This window comes from Nicotiana sylvestris, chromosome 2 (assembly GCF_000393655.2).
Source record: "Nicotiana sylvestris chromosome 2, ASM39365v2, whole genome shotgun sequence".
Lineage (NCBI taxonomy): Eukaryota > Viridiplantae > Streptophyta > Magnoliopsida > Solanales > Solanaceae > Nicotiana > Nicotiana sylvestris.
Window position 1 is genome coordinate 149,760,382 of NC_091058.1, and position 21,321 is coordinate 149,781,702.

General features: G+C 37.6%; 1 protein-coding gene across 10 annotated transcripts; it reads right to left on the minus strand.

Annotated features, from left to right (window-relative positions):
• Positions 1-16,478: 16,478 nt before the first annotated feature.
• On the minus strand, positions 16,479-19,800 carry LOC104237695 (uncharacterized). 10 transcript variants are annotated; one of them, XM_070168258.1, is made up of 7 exons: positions 19,589-19,748; positions 19,413-19,511; positions 18,972-19,035; positions 18,282-18,371; positions 18,107-18,205; positions 17,298-17,627; positions 16,479-16,816 (listed from the first exon to the last, which is right to left on the minus strand). In XM_070168258.1, the coding sequence occupies exons 4-7, from the start codon at positions 18,309-18,311 to the stop codon at positions 16,724-16,726; spliced, it is 552 nt and encodes a 183-aa protein (XP_070024359.1). In that variant the 5' UTR covers positions 18,312-18,371; positions 18,972-19,035; positions 19,413-19,511; positions 19,589-19,748; the 3' UTR covers positions 16,479-16,723. The 10 variants fall into 10 exon arrangements, with proteins under 10 accessions (XP_070024359.1, XP_070024361.1, XP_070024362.1 ...); XM_070168260.1 differs by having other exon boundaries at positions 19,413-19,475; positions 19,589-19,737; XM_070168261.1 differs by having other exon boundaries at positions 19,413-19,472; positions 19,589-19,721.
• Between the last annotated feature and the right edge of the window lie 1,521 nt (positions 19,801-21,321).

Below are 21,321 nucleotides of genomic sequence, written 5' to 3' on the forward strand. Positions count from 1 at the left end.
AAAACAGTTTTTTCTGAAATTTCTGTATATTCCCTATTTCTTGTTCACTCTCTATCTGTGTATATAGCTTCTCTCAATGTGTCTGTATGTACCTTTTTATGATATCTCTCTCACTATCTCCTTTCTTCTTAAACAAAAGAGTGACAACTTTCAATCTTGGAATCTATTTGAGTTATCAAAAGAAAACTCCCCTCAGTTTTTCTTTCTTTTTTGAACTTCAAAACCCTCAATGATTCAGTCCTTCTCTCTATGTTAATAATTTCCCTGTATGTATCCCTATCTCCCTGTTCTCTTTCCTTTTTCCTCTTCTATCAGCTCTCTTTCCCCAGAAAATCCTCACTGTGTGTGGTTTTTTTTTTTTTTTACAGCCCTCAAGGTCCAGTCTGTCCCCTCCTTCTGTACATCTCCCCCCTTTTATAAACCTCAAAACTATCTTTTCTAACAGCCTTTTTTCAGAATACCCCAGTCCCTCCCATGTGCATTTCCATTTCAGATTCCCATTAGTTATTTAAGTATTAACAAAATCCCCTCCATGATATTCCCTGACAGTCTTACTCTTTTAAGTGAGGTTTAATACTTCTTAAACTAAAGTAGAGCATGGGCAGCAGGGGTGTGCTTTGACAGCACATGCTGTCAAACTATTTTTAATTCAAAAGGGGCCTTTGTGCAGGAACCAGGCTGTGCACAATGCACATGCTGTGCACAAGTGCACAATGCACATGCTGTGCACAAGTGCACATGCCCTCAATTCAGATTGCAGCTTAACAATCTATCCTTTTATTTTCAGATTCAAATACAACTATAAATGACCCTACTTGATTCTTACTTTTGATTCAAACAAAGTTGCAGCAGGCAAAATGTTCAATCGTTAACATTCGAACTACTGAAATTAATTGACGACATTTGTCGACTCGACTATATTAGTTATAACATACACAATCGTAGCCAAAAATCAAACATTTAAACAGTATTGATACATGGTTCGCATTATACTGACTAAACAGGAATACACTCGAGGAGTCAATTAATCGGTCCAAACTCGAAAATCAGCTACTTGCACAAACAAATACATAATGCCTTATCAGAATAGGAGGGGGGAATTTAGACAAACAAACAGAGGCTCAGGCGAAGTAGTTGAAGCACAGTTGATAGAGGTCAAAGACATAAACAGAAAACGAACAGACCCTTACAACAACCAAACAAACCAAAAACAAACTAAGAAAAGAAAGAAAACTCACCTTTAAACTGCAAAAGATCGAAACCTTAACTCGGACTTGGTCAGGCTTTTCTTAAGGCTGAATGGACTTTAAACGAAGTGTTTCTCAGACGAGAAACACTTTGATTAAAGTCCATTAGACCTTAAACTCTTCGGTTGAACCAGTGACGGGGGAACACCAAGTTTCCAAAACTCAGATCTGGGATTCATGCCTCCCTGATCAGATTCGGACCAAACCAAGTATGGTTTGGTCACGAGGGGGTCTGGGGAGTGTCTGGTGTGAAGCTGGGGTTGGTTGGTGTAAGCCGAGTTTTAACTCGAATCTTCAAATGAAGATTCGAGGACCTAGGGGATGATTCGAACTACATGGTTAGCAGATCCATGTTCAGGATGGCAAGGGGGTTCTAGGGTGTTAAGGGGAAGGTCACCGGCGTTCAGGCCGCCGGGTTTCTGGTGAAAGTGTGCAGGGGCGGCTAGGGTTTGAAGGGGATGGGTTTGGGTGAAGACGACGAAGCCGGGGTATTGGATAGGGGGGTAGGGTAAGGATTTGGGCTTATATAGTTAGTGGGTGGGTTGATCTCAACCGTTAGATCAATCTAGATCTACGGTTTGGATCTGATGGTCTTAAGTGAAACGGTGTCGTTTCAAGTGTTGAGGGTTTGGGTTTGGTCCGGGTGTAAACGGGTCGGGTTTGTTGATGGGTTATGGGGATTGATCTTGGCCGTCGATCACTCTGAGATCAACGGCCCAGATCAGGCACGATTCAAACGACGTCGTTTGGACGTCCTGGGCATCAGGTGACCTGGGCTGGGCAGGCCTGGGTCTTGGGCTGTTCGTTTGGGCTGAGTTTGTTGGGCCAATTTTAACAAATTGGCCCAAATCCGGAAAGGGCCTTTTCTTTTTTCTTTTTTTTTTTTATTTTTATTTCTTTTCTTATTTATTTTAAAACAAAACTAAGCCAAAAATCAAATTAAAATTAAATACACACTCAAATACAATTATTTGCACACATACTAAAATATTTCAAAATAGGTAAGGTCAAACCAAATAAAATCACGGACGAAAATGCCTATTCACGATTTTCTATTTAACGACCGAATTACGGTTTGAATTACGCAGGACACATATATATTTTTTTGAATTTTATTTTAATAAAGTAAATAAATAAGAATGGGCCAAAATCACAAATAAATCCACAAGGTGCCGCACAGAAATCCGAAATCGTACAGCGGGGCCAATTATTTATTTTTTTTTATTTCTTTTTTGGAGCGATTGTCGTGTGAAGCAAAAATCACGTGCTCACAGTGGGAAGTCATATAAAAAGGGGAGATGGTGTCCATTTTATTATAAAATAGGTCATGGTCAACATATAATAGTTACGACGCTTAAACGATGACGATAGTATCGTTTCTCTTATTGTAGACAAAGCAGCAGTTACCTTGGCACATCTTGAGGTTGGGCAATATATACAAGGTATGTTAAGGCTATCCCTTCTTTCTTTTTGGCATGATCCAAATAATACAAATGAAACGGGCAAAATATGCAACTTTCATATATGACTCTTGTCACGACCCAATTTTCTAACCCGGTCGTGATGGCGCCTCTCGTGAAGACAAGGCCAGCCAACTAACCCAAATCGTATCTTTAACAATTATTAAATATAAATGAATAAATAAATACAGCTTAATGACAATAATAACCAGTGTTTAAAGCCCAACATAACCCGACCGGGGTGTCACAAGTCACGAGCATCTAAAGAAATCCTGAACACAACTACAGGGCCAATAATATACAAAATTAAATTCTGAAATTCTAAAGACAATGTCCGGTGCCGCGAACGCTGGCGGTAACCTTGCTCAGCTACAATAGTAATACCTTCAATGAGCTAATATCCCGCTACCGGGTGATCAATACCTGCAGCTGCACGCGAGGTGCAAGGAGTAAAGTGAGTACTGCGACCCACTGAGTAAGAAAAGTAACTACAGTCCGAAGATAAGAAAATCCAGTAAATACACAAAGTAAGCTACAATCCGAATATACAGCAACATATGGAACTGAGCAGCTAAACACCAGTATAAATACAAATACATGAATGCAATGCAATGCATATGATGGTACATTCCAGTACCCACTGCGGCGTGCAGCCCGAGCCATCCATATTTATTTATCGTCGACGGCGCTCACTGGGGGTGTGTACAGACTCCGGAGGGGCTCCTACAGCCCAAGCGCAATATCTTGGTCAGTCATTGTTACCTGACCGGTCAGCCCATTGTTACCTGACCAATTTACATCATACAGTGCCATTGTTACCACTGTTTCAAGTATATCATACAGTGCCATTGTTACCACTGTTTCAAGTATATCATACAGTGTCATTGTTACCACTGTTTCAAGTATATCATACAGTGTCATTGTTACCACTGTTTCAAGTCACTTTATAATCAGTCCAGAAAATAATATAATAAGCCCCTTGGGCATTTACAAAATAGAAGTTTCCAGCCCGAAATACATTTAAAATGTCATTTGAGTTTTCAACACTTAGAATTACGGCTAAGTTTGCAAAACAGTAATTAAAACCTTGGACTGAAATTAAATGATATTAATCCCCGAAGGATTCTACAAGTCGGCACAAGGCCCCCAAACGTGGCATTAAGCCCAAATATCATCAATACATGTGCGTATCAGTCGCCAACATATTATAAGTATCAATACAATGTGCGAATCAGTCGCCAATATACTATAATTATCACTCGGGATGGACCAAGTCACAATCCCCAATCATATACGACCCCGCACCTGCCATGGGATGCGTGTCACGCCTCAATATAGCGTTACTATGTGAAAGTCCGGGCTTTCAAACCCTCAGAACAACAGTTGCATCAATTACTCACCTCGAACTGACTACTTCTTTAGCTCGCAACGCCTTTGCCCCTCGAATTGGCCTCCACGTGCGTCGAATCTGCCCAAAATCGCAACGAATATGTCGCATTATGCTAAAGGGACAATACCCAATCGAAAAATATCGAAATTCACGAAATTTGCAAAACCCGAGCCCCGGGCCCACTGTTCACGGGTCACTATTCACGACATTGTTCACCCGTGCGGTTACTGTTCACTGCTGCAGAAAATACAACAGCTTTTTATGAAATTTGCAGCACAACCATTTTTCACTAAAATGGCTCTAACTCCATCATACGAACTCGGAATTAGACGATTCTTGTTCCTATGAGTCACAAATAATAATACGAACACAACTCTTTAATCAAAACTCAATTTGGAGCTCATTTGCCCAGTTCAATACCCATTTCGCTCGTTAAACAATTAACTCACATTTCACGTCAAAAACTCAATCGCGACTTGATGAAATTAAACCAAAATTCCCAGATCAGTCCTATAATTCATGATTTAAATTCTGAAAGTCTCAAAATCAAATTTGGATCTCTAGAACTAAAAATGAACCTTTAGATCATTACATTTATGCTCAAAACGGCAAAAATCTTCCAAAAATGACCCGTTGGGCATCCGAAACACACCCGAGGCCAGTGGGACCTCAACCAATCATGCCCACATAATTCATAACATCATTAAGACCTGCTCCAATCATCAAAACACCTAAAACAATATCAAATTATCCAAAACTCATCGAATTCAAGCCTAAGTTTCCAAAAAATTTCGAACATACACTTTCGATCAAAAACCCGACCAAACGATGTCCGAATAACCTGAAATTTTGTACACACATCACAAATGACATAACAAAGCTACAGAAACTCTCGGAATTCCATTCCGACTCCCGGATCAAAATCTCACCTATCAACCCGAATTCGCCAAAATACTAACTTTGCCAATTCAAGCTTAATTCTACCCCGGTCATCACAAAAATATTCCGGACACACTCCTAAGTCCCAAATCACCTAACGAAGCTATCCGAACCATAAAATTTGCATTTCGAGCCCTCTAACACATAAGTCAATATCCGGTTGACTTTTCCAACTTATGCTTCCTTAAGAGAGACTAAGTGTCTCAAACCTTACCAAAACTAGTCCGAATGACTTCAAATTTTGCACACAAGTCACATTCGATATTACGGACTTGCACCAACTTTCAGAATCGCATTCCGACCCCGATATCAAAATTTTCACTTCCGGTCGAATTTTCTCAAAAACCTTCAAATTCCTATATTTAGCCAAATGACTTCAAAATGACCTCCGGACATCCGAATTCACTTCCGATTCCGCTCCCAACTCCAGAATCACCATACAGAGCTATTCCCAGACTCGGAATCCCAAACGGACATCTATAACTCTGAAATGTCTTCCAACCCAAGTTTATGAAATTCTTCTAAAATACTAACTTCCACAATATACGCCGAAATGCTCACGGGTTATCCAAAACCAAATCCGGACATACGCCCAAGTCCGAAATCATCATTTGAACATGCTGGAACTTTCAGATCCCAATTCCGAGGTCGTTCACTCAAAATTCCAATCTTAGCCATTTTCTTCAAATTAAGGTTGCCGCAATGAAAAGTTTCTTTACAATTTGACTCCGAATTTCTTGAAATTTAATTCTGACCATACGTACAAGTCAATATACCTAAAATGAAGTTGTTCATGACTTCCAACTGTTGAACGACGCGTTAGAGCTTAAAATGACCGGTCGGGTCGTTACATTCTCCCCCATTTAAATAGACGTTCGTCCTCGAACGTTCCAAGAACTGCTCTTAAGTTATCTGAAATCACTATTTAACACCTCGTGCACCTGCCCGTGCTACCACAACTCATATGGACACATTAATTTGATCAAATCTGCAGATATCCTCTTTTATCCATACAATAAGCTCAGAACCCAATTCCAACACCTGAAATTATCTGCCAGACTTGTTCCCTGTATATAAATACTGTATCAACTACCACACGAGGTACCAGAACACGACTGCGTACCTTTGTTGAATTAGCACCATGCATCGCATAATTCACCATCTAACCACAATGACACTCCATGAACCTTAATAGCCAAAATTCCACGACTCTGATGCTCCCAATGCATATGATGATATACCTATACATTCTGTTATAATGCTGACGATACAACCACAATGGAGGAGATGTGCAGAAATTTCTAACCAATTGCAGAGTTAACCAAACATTAATTCTCTCCTTTTTGACTAAAATCATCACCTCATTACTACCCAAATACTGGTAACTGCCTTGTAATATACCTCACATAATCCCACTGCAATGGTCTCCGATACCAATACTCTCGCATCACCTAGTACGAGCTGCTCGGACAACCAATCACCACAAACAATGACCAACGGTCTCATATGATGCAAAAATGCGCCAATAGGCCATAATGCGAACAAGATACATAAGGAAATGATTCAGGAATGGACTGCTCAACTCACACAACTAATATGGACTTTTCCCCAGAGAATAGGAATTTATCAAGCTGTTTCATAGCATACGTGGCACAATCACAATATTACATGAGTTGATGAACACGGAACAATATATGATATTCCAACACCCCACCTTGAGGAGCGCTATACTAAAATGAACACATCTGACTCACATGAAGCCCATAATACTATTTAAATCCATTCACCCACTTCAGGTCGATTCTGCTCGCACTAAATAGGCTGATAGCCTTTCCTGGACCCGTAATAAGTCATTTCTTCTCATAACATGAAAGAACTACCACCATAGCCGGGACAACACCCCACAATCTACAACCAAATGAACCGAACGACTTTATATAGATCTTAGATATTCTTCCAACATTTCAACTTTCTTAAGTCCCCAAATTTGACTAACTCCCAGATTTTTCAAATATTTCGGCAGAGTCTCCCTTGTAATTGGGCCTATGCACCTGTCAGAGTAACACCAAAACAACTCCTAACAGCATGTCCACAACCCAACAAGTACCACAAGTATATCAATAACACTAATCTCCGCATTACAAGCCCGACATTATCACAATGATATTTTGACATGAAACGCATCATTTGTATGATCATAACCACATTTCTGGTCTTAATAGTTGTTCATAAATAATTCCATCATTATCAATAAATCTCATATTAACCACCACCTCATTTCAAATTTTCACAATACTGACAACAGAATGTGAGACATGAAGACCTCATTATTACTTACTCAGATTAATGAGTCACATTTAACGTCACCTGGGAACTCATCTCATAAGCTAAAACTCAATAATTACAATACAATTTGGTAAATTACGCACAGAGATATTCATACAAGAATTTTCAAATAAGCCTCATAGGCATGACTCCCTATAAGTACTATAGTACAAATTTTTAATTTTCACAAGGGAGAATTTTAAACACATAACCCTTTTTTTTTCACCACAAGGACCTCGTCCTTATATAACATCCTTCGCAGCTTGTAGCCCGGTTTAAATATTTCATATCATATAAAAATGTGAGGATCTCATCCTCAACTCTGAATCACAAGTATTTTGCACATTGTGCCAACTAAAAATTTCATTTCCTTTCTTCCTTCTTTCAAATAATTTCAGTTAAACAAAATCACAACATACAATGATCCCTCTTACCGGTAGGGCATATAATTTTCAACTGAAATCAATTATTTAGAAATTACATCAAATTCATCGAATTGATTAACAAAGGTCACTTTTAGCCTCACAACTATTTTTAGTGACCAACATATAATGATAGACATAGCTATCTCCATATAATCTCCCCAACAGAAGTATTCACATATGTAGATTTAAGAATTACGAAGCTCACTCATAAGTGGAGCACAATAGGAGAACTTTCCTCGATACTCAAAACCGAATCAAGTTAAGGAAATTTTGACTTTATAATAATTCGAGATAGTACTTATAACGATGTCGTCTGGTATAGCAACCTTAGCCATACCATAGAAAATATATCACCGGACTGTGTCTCCACCTCTAAAGTCTCACCTCCACCTCTAACATCCTGACCTTTACCTGATTCATTAGGTGATCTCATGATACCTCTGCATCTTCCGTCGGAACCACAACTGGTCTAGTAAATACATTATCTTTCCACTACCTCTACTTGTCTCGAAGCCATAGATCAAGATACCCTCAATATCTCATATCATTTTTACTCTATTGATGCCACAATACCATAGTGAGATTAAACTCAAATCATTTGTAAGCTTGTGAAAACTCGGATCATCTAGTACTGTAAATCTTCTGCAAATCTCGCATTCATCCCCGCAATAGTTAAGCCCACTCTCTTAAGCGATCCTAAATTTTAAATTTTAACACGTACCTTTCATTTGCACATAAGATCTTCTGTCATTCACATGAGGATCACACCACCTCAACAAACTTCGCGGGAGATAACCCACCTGCTTCGCCTCAATATAATATTTCTGTATACCTTCCACCGCCATAAGCATTACGCAGTCATTTGATCTTCCTGAGTCTTTACTCATACCGCAACATGAAATTTACTTCACTCCCAACAAGGAGTCCTGAAAAGATTCTTCACACGCCCTTAACTCGGGCTATAACTTGAATCAAGATAGACTTCAAGCATCTACTAATTCTTCCATCATTCAACATACCCCTTCTCATCGATTCCAATTCATATGGATATGCCTCGTAGTACTAATATACTCCTCACATAGCCACAGCCGTCATTTCCACTAACGGGGACACTACCGAACATATAAGTTCAAAAACACTTGTTCACACAATCAGCACCTCGGCACTCCAGCCATAGGCAAAGATCTGGCCTCAAGTCCTTCAGACTAGCCCAACATCAACTCATAGAGATCACGTCTCGCCCCTCAATCAGGGAATCACAAGCCATCAAGGCACATCTGATACTGAGCGCTCATGCGCGCATGCGAACGCGTGGAAGGAATTTCAAGAGTTACTTTTCAAGTTGAATCAAGAACGCACGATAAGAATTCAAGAATGTGAAGTTTTTTCCTAAAGGTTCTGCAGCCTCTCGAGGATAAATACAGATGTCTCTGTACCGATCCGCGAGACTCTACTAAACCTGCTCATGACTCGTGAGACCTATGTAACCTAGGCTCTGATACCATCTTGTCACGACCCAATTTTCTAACCCGATCGTGATGGCGCCTCTCGTGAAGACAAGGTCAGCCAACTAACCCAAATCGTATCTTTAACAATTATTAAATATAAATGACTAAATAAATACAGCTTAATGACAATAATAACCAGTGTTTAAAGCCCAACATAACTCGACCGGGGTGTCACAAGTCACGAGCATCTAAAGAAATCCTGAACACAACTACAGGGCCAATAATATACAAAATTAAATTCTGAAATTCTAAAGACAATGTCCGGTGCTGCGAACGCTGGCGGTAACCTTGCTCAGCTACAATAGTAATACCTTCAATTAGCTAATATCCCGCTACCGGGTGATCAATACCTGCAGCTGCACGCGAGGTGCAGGGAGTAAAGTGAGTACTGCGACCCAGTGAGTAATAAAAGTAACTACAGTCCGAAGATAAGAAAATCCAGTAAATACACAAAGTAAGCTAAAATCCAAATATACAGCAATATATGGAACTGTGCAGCTAAACAACAGTATAAATACAAATACATGAATGCAATGCAATGCATATGATGGTACATTCCAGTACCCACTGCGGCGTGCAGCCCGAGCCATCCATATTTATTTATCGTCGACGGCGCTCACTGGGGGTGTGTACAGACTCCGGAGGGGCTCCTACAGCCCAAGCGCAATATCTTGGTCAGTCATTGTTACCTGACCGGTCAGCCATTGTTACCTGACCAATTTATATCATACGGTGTCATTGTTACCACTGTTCAAGTATATCATACAGTGCCATTGTTACCACTGTTTCAAGTATATCATACAGTGTCATTGTTACCATTGTTTCAAGTATATCATACAGTGTCATTGTTACCACTGTTTCAAGTCACTTTATAATCAGTCCAGAAAATAATATAATAAGCCCCTTGGGCATTTACAAAATAGAAGTTTCCAGCCCGAAATACATTTAAAATGTCATTTGAGTTTTCAACACTTAGAATTACGGCTAAGTTTGCAAAACAGTAATTAAAACCTTGGACTGAAATTAAATGATATTAATCCCCGAAGGATTCTACAAGTCGGCACAAGGCCCCCAAACGTGGCATTAAGCCCAAATATCATCAATACATGTGTGTATCAGTCGCCAACATATTATAAGTATCAATACAACGTGTGAATCAGTCGCCAATATACTATAATTATCACTCGGGATGGACCAAATCACAATCCCCAATCATATACGACCCCGCACCTGCCATGGGATGCGTGTCACGCCTCAATATAGCATTACTATGTGAAAGTCCGGGCTTTCAAACCCTCAGAACAACAGTTGCATCAATTACTCACCTCGAACCGACTACTTCTTTAGCTCGCAACGCCTTTGCCCCTCGAATTGGCCTCCACGTGCGTCGAATCTGCCCAAAATCGCAACGAATATGTCGCATTATGCTAAAGGGACAATACCTAATCGAAAGCAATCGAAAAATATCGAAATTCACGAAATTTGCAAAACCCGAGCCCCGGGCCCACTTCTCAAAATCCAGAAATTTTTACATCAAAATATTTCTTATATCGCCACGAGTCTATACATACTAAATTCACAAGAATCGGAGTCCATTTGACCCCTCAAATCCCAAATTTAGAATTTCAATTTCAAGCCTTATTTTCTTACAATTTGGCTATATTTTCATGAATTTCAAGGATGATTGCACAATATAATCTTGTATTTAGTTCATAGGACTTACCTCCAATCACTTTCCGTCAAAACCCCTTCAATTCCCGTCCAAAAGCTCTCAAGGTTGCTCAAAAATGCTGGAAAAATGGGTTGGGTTCGCGGATGAAATGTTAATATTTCGGAAGTACTGTTCACGGGTCACTATTCACGACACTGTTCACTGGTCACTGTTCACCCGCGCAGTTACTGTTCACTGCTGCAGAAAATACAACAGCTTTTTATAAATTTGCAGCACAGCCATTTTTCACTAAAATGGCTCTAACTCCATCATACGAACTCGGAATTAGATGATTCTTGTTCCTATAAGTCACAAATAATAATACGAACACAACCCTTCAATCAAAACTCAATTCAGAGCTCGTTTGCCTAGTTCAATACCCATTTCGCTCGTTAAACAATTAACTCACTTTTCACGTCAAAAACCCAATCGCGACTTGATGAAATTAAACCAAAATTTCCAGATCAGTCCTATAATTCATGATTTAAATCTAAAAGTCTCGAAATCAAATTTGGATCTCTAGAACTAAAAATGAACCTTTAGATCATTACATTTATGCTCAAAACGGCAAAAATCTTCCAAAAATGACCTGTTGGGCATCCGAAACACACCCGAGGCCAGTGGGACCTAAACCAATCATGCCCACATAATTCATAACATCATTAAGACCTGCTCCAATCATCAAAACACCTCAAAAAATATCAAATTATCCAAAACTCATCGAATTCAAGCCTAAGTTTCCAAAAAATTTCGAAAATACACTTTCGATCAAAAACCCGACCAAACGATGTCCGAATAACCTGAAATTTTGTACACACATCACAAATGACATAACAAAGCTACAGAAACTCTCGGAATTCCATTCCGACTCCCGGATCAAAATCTCACCTATCAACCCGAATTCGCCAAAATACTAACTTTGCCAATTCAAGCTTAATTCTACCCCGGTCATCACAAAAATATTCCGGACACACTCCTAAGTCCCAAATCACCTAACGAAGCTATCCGAACCATAAAATTTGCATTTCGAGCCCTCTAACACATAAGTCAATATCCGGTTGACTTTTCCAACTTATGCTTCCTTAAGAGAGACTAGGTGTCTCAAACCTTACCAAAACTAGTCCGAATGACTTCAAATTTTGCACACAAGTCACATTCAATATTATAGACTTGAACCAACTTTCAGAATCGCATTCCGACCCCGATATCAAAATTTTCACTTCCGGTCGAATTTTCTCAAAAACCTTCAAATTCCTATATTTAGCCAAATGACTTCAAAATGACCTCCGGACATCCGAATTCACTTCCGATTGCGCTCCCAACTCCAGAATCACCATACAGAGCTATTCCCAGACTCGGAATCCCAAACGGACATCTATAACTCTGAAATGTCTTCCAACCCAAGTTTATGAAATCCTTCTAAAATACTAACTTCCACAATATACGCCGAAATGCTCACGGGTTATCCAAAACCAAATCCGGACATACTCCCAAGTCCGAAATCATCATTTGAACATGTTGGAACTTTCAGATCCCAATTCCGAGGTCGTTTACTCAAAATTCCAATCTTAGCCATTTTCTTCAATTTAAGGTTGCCGCAATGAAAAGTTTCTTTCCAATTTGACTCCGAATTTCTTGAAATTCAATTCTGACCATACGTACAAGTCAATATACCTAAAATGAAGTTGTTCATGACTTCCAACTGCTGAACGACGCGTTAGAGCTTAAAACGACCGGTCGGGTCGTTACAACTCTGTTCATAGAAATACTAGGGGTGTCTATATTTTGATTCCCTATGTGAATTATTATTCTATCATCTGTTCATGGATCTCAAAAATACGTAAGTTGGTAAAATTTATTTCATGATATTAATCAGAGACATAATAGTTTTATGACGCACTGAGAGATTTTATTAACGTATTTTATATGCATTCCATGCATTTATACATGCACGTTGACCCATGACCAGATGGCATTATATATGCGTATATATATGTATATGGGATATGGGAAAGGTTATGGTGTTATATATACACCATCGCCTTATCAACTGGTATACGATAATGATGTTGCCCACAGTGGCTGAAATATAATTCAGACGGCGTTATATATGCGTATATATGTATATATATGTATACGAGATATGGAAAAAAGGTTACTGCGTTATATACGCACCACCACTTGATCAGCTGGTATACGTTGATGATTCTACCACAGTGACTGAGATAATATGATGGGATGCCCTTAGAGGCTTGATGATATTATGTACGTACAGACCTATGCATTACATGATATTTACACGTATATGCATGACATTATAAATATTTCACGATTTACAGAGCTATCCAGACTTACAGGTTGAGTCCTTTACTCCATGTTTCTCCATATCCTTTATATACTTATTTACACGTTTTACATACTCAGTATATTATTCGTATTGACGTCCTTTTGTTGGGGACGATGCATTCATGCCTGCAAGTATAGATAAACACCTTGACGAGCCCTCACAGTAAACGAGGTTTGCATTAAGCGAAGGATCGGTAAGACTCCACCTTATTCGGAGTGTAGCCGAGTCTATGAGTCATCGTGTCAGAGTTTTTCTACAGACTTATGGGTAGGTCGGTACCCTATCCCATTTGATGTCAAATAATCCTAGAGGCTTTGTAGACAGAGATTCAGTTTGTATAGTATGTCAGAGGCCTTAACGGCCCATATGTATTCATATTGTAAGAAAAATCGTTCAGTGATACATTGTTTTTCACTTACAATTTTATATTATGAGTTGTGGCCATTTTGGCCAATGATAGTTATAAAAAGGAATGAATAAGTTAAAGAGTGGTTCGCTCTGGCCACTACGGCATCGGGTGCCAGTCACGCCTCCCCACTTTACACATGCCTACACTTTAGCATGTTATTATACTAATCCAGAAGCATGAAATCTGATAATTATTCATCATATTGAGCTTGTGATCGCACCGGGTGGATCCATCACATTGAGCTTGTGACCACATCGGGCAGATCCATCATATTGAGCCTGTGACCACGCTAGGCAAATTATAATAATGAGCCTTTGACAAAATCGGACTGGTGGCACGTTGAATTGGTTGTGCTTGTGTGTGGATAAGGATCTATCCCTCTAGGGTCACCCTCTCATGTTTCTCTTTTGATGGTGTACCCGCGGATTGTGAGAAACCGACGGGTTTCTAGTTGATGTGAGCTATGGGAGAGCTGGTTACTGTTATTGGATTGGGTTGCACGCTACACCATGCCTTATTGGATCGGGTTGCGCCCGCAACGGACTGTTATTTGGTTATTGTATTTCACCCTTATTTGCAATTTCCTTGATTGTTGCTTGTTGTACTTGCATATCTTCTTTATATGCTAGATTGTTGACCGAGTAAAACACTTTAAAATAAAGAATTTTGAGCATCAAAGCAGTTATACCTGAGATTTTCATGATTTGATCATATAGTTGTTCCATGCTTGTTGAAATTATGAATTGTACGGGCATTGGTGAGTATCATTTATAGTTCTTGCTTCTTGTACCTCGTCGAGGTTAGTTAGGATACTTATTGAGTACATGGGGCCGGTTGTACTCATACTACACTTTTACACTTTGCGTGTAGGTCTTGGTATGGCGAGGGCTTGCATTGAAGATGTACCTGCGTTCTAGTTATGGATATCACTTGCTCTTGGTAGCTTTAGATTTGAATTCTATTCATGTACATTTCAAACGTTTGTTGTATTTATTTCATTTCAGTTTTATAAATCTAAGTTTAGTGGCTTATGACTTATACTACTAGTCCTTGGGGAGTTGTATAAAAATTCAGTTGTTTCATTTTATACTTTTATCATTATCACTATATTGTGTCTTATTGTTATTTGGCTTACCTAGCGAGTTAGGTTAGGTGTCATCACGACGGGTTGGATTTTGGGTTGTCACACTTAATGACTAATTTTTAGTAATAATGTCTATTTGTGACTTATTCATGTAATTCTCTCAAAAAACTTCTACAAATTCCATGTTTTTTCATTGTTAATGTTAGTATTCCGTAAAATTAGCACGGTATAGCCAGTTTTCGGACTGGTCATTCAAAAATAGCCAGCGTTTACGAAGTCAATGAAATATAGCCACTATTTTGCTGCAACAGAGACCGGTCCAGCATAATATACTGGAGTTCGGTGCACCTGTGTATGAACTCCAGCATATTATGCTAGACCGGTATACTTTGCTGACTCCAGTATAATATACTGGAGACTGGAGCACCGGTGCTCCAAACTCCAGTATATTATACTGGACAATTATACTTGGTGGAACTCTAGTATATTATGTTGGAGTTCTAGTGTACTTATGCTGGAACTCCATCATATTATGCTGGAGTTCCAGCATACTTATCCTGGAACTCCAGTATAATATGCTGGAGTTCAAGCATACTTATGCTAGAGTTCAAGCATACTTATGCTGGAACTCCAGTATAATATGCTGGCGTATTTTTCGGGTTTTGAACAGTGTTTTCGCTCAGATTTATCTTTACATGAAAAGTGGCTAAATTTCGATTACTTTTGAAACTGGACTATTTTTGAACGACCAGTTGTAAATCTGGCTATTTTTGAATTTCTCCCTACTATTCCGGTATGGTGGTAATTTAGCCCATGAGTTAAGCCCAACCTGTTGGCCCAATGGCCTCTTTAATAGAATGTAAAGAAAATGATATTACTAATATAGGAGTATAGTTTAACTTTTTAATTGCTGCTCTTTTTGAACACAAAAGTAGGTAGTATATTAGTTTGAATTTAATAACATCTTGGGAATTGTTATCCAGTTAAGATTTCCATCATTTTAGAAAAAATATAAAAAATAAAATTGGGTGGATATATTTTTTAATGTGTGGAGAAAACTGCTATCATGATCAATCCGCTAATCACGAACATTGAATGTACCATGCTTCCAAGTTCAATGCTGAGTGCTGACCATTGGAACGGCTTACTTGCTTTCCACATTTTGCATGCATTTCTTAGAGGAGTAAATTCATACAAAATGTATAATTAGCTGAGATGGTGGAAAAGATTTTGGCTTGACTTATACAGGTCTATAAAACTTCAAGAGTTGTTTTGGGCACTACAAGAAAACGGGGTTATTACGGCGGTTATTTTAGCATATAATGGCGGTTTGAAACCGCCATAATACACATTAACGGCGGCTTTTAAAAGCGCCACAATCCCGTCCGCCAAAATTATATTATGGCGTTTCTGGGCAAACCGCCGTAATTACATGTGAAAACCGCCATATTTTAACAGTTTTAATGTGCCTTTTATTTTTGCATATTAAGGCGGTTTTAAACCGCCATAATGTGTTTTTTCTGCTTCAGCCTTTTCACAATCCTATTTTTTCACATTTAGAGTCCTATTTATTGAATGATATGCTTTGAAACTTCTGTAGCACTTCATAATCAATTAAACCCAATATAGAATATTAAAAAAGAAAAAATATTCATTATATAAAACACAAGTATATCAAAATTACATCATCCAAATATTAATGCTTCAAAGTGTATTTCAACAGTAATATCCAAAAGATTCATAGTTGATCCAACAAAATAATCACAAATTCACACTTGCACAAGTATGCCAAAATTACATCATCCAAACATTAATACTTCAAATTGTATTTCCACAGTAATATCCAAAAGATCCATAGTTGATCCTATAAAATAATCACTAATTCACACTTGGACGATCATCATTGTTACTTTCATCTAAAGATCTTCTTGGTTCAACTGTTGATGGTGCATCACTTCCTAAATCTGGTGCCTGAAAAAAAGGAAGAAAAAATACAATCAATAAGCAAATAACTAAAATATTAACAGGTAAGCTGAAGTAGTAGGACTGGATTTACTATGAGACTCTTGTTTAGTCTGATAAATATACCAATAATAGTTTATTTGTATGAAGATTCGAAGCCAAACGACTAATCACTTTAATGAGAGGTTTTGTATTTTATTTCTGTTTTTTTGTCAACTGTTAACTGTTTAATTCTCTTTACAATTTGGAACATGACCACAAGTAAAAACTTCTGAAAATTTTTAAACCCCACACAATCTTTTCTCTATTAGCAGCCCATCATTTTCTTGGCCGCAAGTCCAGGTTTTGTTGTCACAGTTCCATCATTTCCAGCCAAAGCACTGTATTTATCCTTCCTAGTAAATTTAGTGCACTCATACGATAACGTTGCGGCATATAACCATAAGAAAAGCAAGTAACTAAAATTTTACTGTAGCAAGAGAACTTATACCTGTGGAGGAATGAAAAATAAGTGAGCAAACTCCTCGGGGATATTCTCTATGTTCCTTTCATATAAGCTAATTAGTGCATTTAATTTTGATTTCACATCTGTCATCTCTTGCTGCCACGCCGGAGTTGGAGCGGTAGTGCTAGATGAACCCACATAACCACGACGGTATCTCCCAGATGTTTGTTTGAATGCTACAGTTGGAACTACACCCAAGCCTAAACCTCGAACACAACCGGGGTGCTCAGGACCGAATACTATGCCAAGTGCATCATTTGGTGAAGGTTCATCAAGACTTTCTGCTCTTTCAGTTCGAATTTCTTCAATTCTTTCCTACAAAAATTGAAGAAGCATAAACTGAGCAATATGAAGGTGCTTGTAACTTGGAAATGACAAGAATTATACATTAAACTGCCAGCTAAAACATGAATCAAACCATTAACAGATCCATAACACCACATCCCAAAATGAAATGCAAATTATACCATATGGTCTAGCCAAAATTCCCGTAGAAGCAGCAGATCCCATTTAACGCTAATCTGCTAACATAACAACACTAATCACCTCATATATATCATTTCCGTAGAAGCAGAAGATCTCATTTCCGTAGAACACAAAAAAACCGCACTAAATGACTTCATATATATCAACATCAAAACTCACAGCAAAAAATATTGTCACCAACAACCTATCATGCATCTCAGACTATCAAAATGCTAGTGGAAATATTTGTGGAAACCCGTTAGACAAGCAATACCAATCTAAAATTAAAATATAATTTCACAGCAGAAGGCACCAAAAATGTTACTTACCCCAATCACCCTAGCCTCATCAGTTACATAACTCCCATATTTCCTTTTATGAGTCTCAGTCCACATTTTGCCTCGATCAAAAGCTTTTCCCATCGCCTTCTGAAATTTTTAAAATGAATAATGTTAGTAATTAATTGAGAACATATATCTTATCTAAGTTAAGCGCTTAAACTACCATTGCATCCCTTCTTTTAGCCAAACTCATAGCACCACAAGTATGAGGAAGTTGATTTTTTCGAATCTGTGCATTCTTCTTGAAACGCTCCTACAAATTAAATAGGTGAAATTCTATTATACAAGACCATTAATTAATTTGAAAAGCCATTGCCAACTTAATTAACATGAAAAGTCACATCACTTCTACATTAATTAATTTTGAATGCAACCTCATATTGTAATCTCTTCAAATGCAGAATTGTTGAATGTCAAATACAGCTCTTTAAATGGTAAACAAATTAAGAAATGGTCTATTAATACTTGAAACGAAAGTACTATTTAGGTTTCTTGTACAGTTAAATTTTAACTTCAGATTATTCCTGCATTTTTGCTTTTAGTTTCAAAATTCATAAAGCCTAAGGAAAAACATAACCTGCAATAATTAGTGTATATATCCACTTAATCTGAACTAAGTTTTTCTCTAAAAAAATTTGCTTATACACAGTGTCAAACAGTTAACTTACTACTTCAGATTCTTACAGTTGGATGGCATATCTTTCTACCTATACAATTGGTAACCTTTTGATAGATAAGTTGAACCTATTATAGCAGAAAGCTCTGCTAATCCGCTAGTGACAAATGAAATAATCAATCTACTTTTTAATAAAAAGAAATCTGCTCAAAAGAAAGGACAAAATTAAACTGATACCTCTCAAATGTTTTACTGTCGACGTCGATCCCAATAGCTTCACCAACAGTTTTTGATCTCTCGGCTACATATCAAGCCCATATATAATATTTAGGTTAATATTAGCAATAACAACAAATTAAAATATCAAAATTAAGTGCATGCAATCAAAATACCAAACAAAGCAGCAAACATTTAAAGAAGTACCAAACTAATTGAATAGAAAAATAACAAAAAATGGACTCAAAAAAATAAAGAACTGAAACCATTAGAAAATTAATGTTTTTCTAGTAATAGATTACTATTTTGGATGTTATATATTTAATTGACTGAATGAATCATAGATTATCGGACTGAGGAAAAAAAATTAGAAAAAATTGGGAAAAATCGCTATATGCATGAACCCTAATAAAGAGAAAAAGAACTTTTGGTACTAAACATGAACCCTAATCGCTACATTACCTGAGATTATTGAAGCTGCTAAATGAATTTCATGTACGTTTTCTAATTTGAATCTCGATTCTTCTAGCCGGAGAAACAGATTGGGAGAAATAGAAGAATCTGAAGTTAGAAAATTGGGAGTTCAATTTGTGCTAAACTATAAATGTTTCCAGCGTTATTAGAGGGTAATGCATTACCTCAGCTGCAATTGTTTGGAGATTGTGAGTTTTACATTCCAGCAGCCTTCAATAAGAATGAATCGGGGGAAGGAATTGGGGAAAATAGAAATTGGGGGAAAGATATACGAGACTTATGGAGGGAAAGGAATTGGGGAAATTCTGGAGGGAGTCTCAAAATGTGAGGAGGAAATACTAAAACTTATTAAAGGAATAGTTAAAATATTTTGATTAAAATATTACGGTGTTTCTAACCGCCACAATAAGAAATAATGGCCACTATAAAAAAAAATTAATTCAACCGCTGGTAAAACGCCATTTTTAATTATATTTTGTGACGGTTATTTGGAACCCCGTAATATAACCGCCACAATAATTTCGATTTTTTGTAGTGGGGATTCATCGTGAATTGGTAAGTTTTACGTGGATGTCAGCAAATCAAAACTTTTCTCCTTTATCTGGACTATATAAATCTAAGAGTTCTTTCACATATATTTATTTTTTGAAGACATACGTCTTAAGCAGTGGATCTACTTCAATTTTGTACATGTTGTGCTTCAATCTAGGTTTTATCTAAGTGATAATCCATGCTATTCGTCATTATCTACAATTGTAAACTCATCTAGTTATTATCCAGTATCTATAAACATAGTGTGACTTGCTTATCCTTCTATTCATGAGATAAAGACGTATTCTTTTACCGACCAATGCCAACCAACATAACACTCACATAAATTATGTATATGCAGGGGCGAAGCAACACATCCTAAAGAGTGGTCAACTAACCACCCTTCCTCGAAAAATTACATTACATATATAAGTAAAATATTAGGTTTTAGCGGTATATAACATATATTTACGTACATGTATGGTCTATTTCGAAAGTGCCATATTAATTCACAGCTGTCAGAGTCATTCTCTTGTGCATACTTCTATGAAGTAGCTGTACATGCTATGAATCCAAATTATTGCTCTTTTCAGGAATAAAATTATATATACACGGTAAAAACTAACTTCAGGTTCCAAGATGATAGAAAATACACTCTACTCTGCAAACACCGAGAATTTGCATGATCGACTCTAGTGGCATGAAGGAATTGTCAGTTAAACACCTTTCCGAATAATATATATACGATATTGATTCTTGAAACATCCATATGTAGCGGAATTCCTTATTTTGGCACTATAAAACTCATCTAGCTAGTTACACCCTTTTTTTATTTTCTTTTATGCGGAAAGGGGGTTTGGGGGGGGGGGAGGATAAAGGGTGTCCGATGTCCTGAATTTTTAATACAGAATCAGATTGGCACGGCAATAAACTCTTATAAGTTAGGACCACCGTTAAAAGAAGATGCATTGCAGCTGCCCAAAAAAAAAAAAAAATGTTTCCACAGACTATTTTCTTTGGATCTTGACACCTGAACAACTAAAATAGAACTTTTTCATTGGGTATATTAGTGCAAAAATAATTTCTACTATTAAATTATTACACACATGACCATGGCAACAAAACTAAACACGTATCAAAAGAGCTTCATCTAGGCAGAGGCACAGATGGGGGAGCAAATTCTACGAGTTTAACTTAACTAATGCTTTCGGCTCAAAGTCAATGAAAACTAAAATATAATAATTTACATTATTTTGATCACGCTCATACTGAATTTGCTAGGTGACTCTATATCTTGAATTCGTCTCTGCATTTACGCTGTGAGAAAAAGTTGTAGAAGGTAATTCTATTTTACGGGAGGAAACTA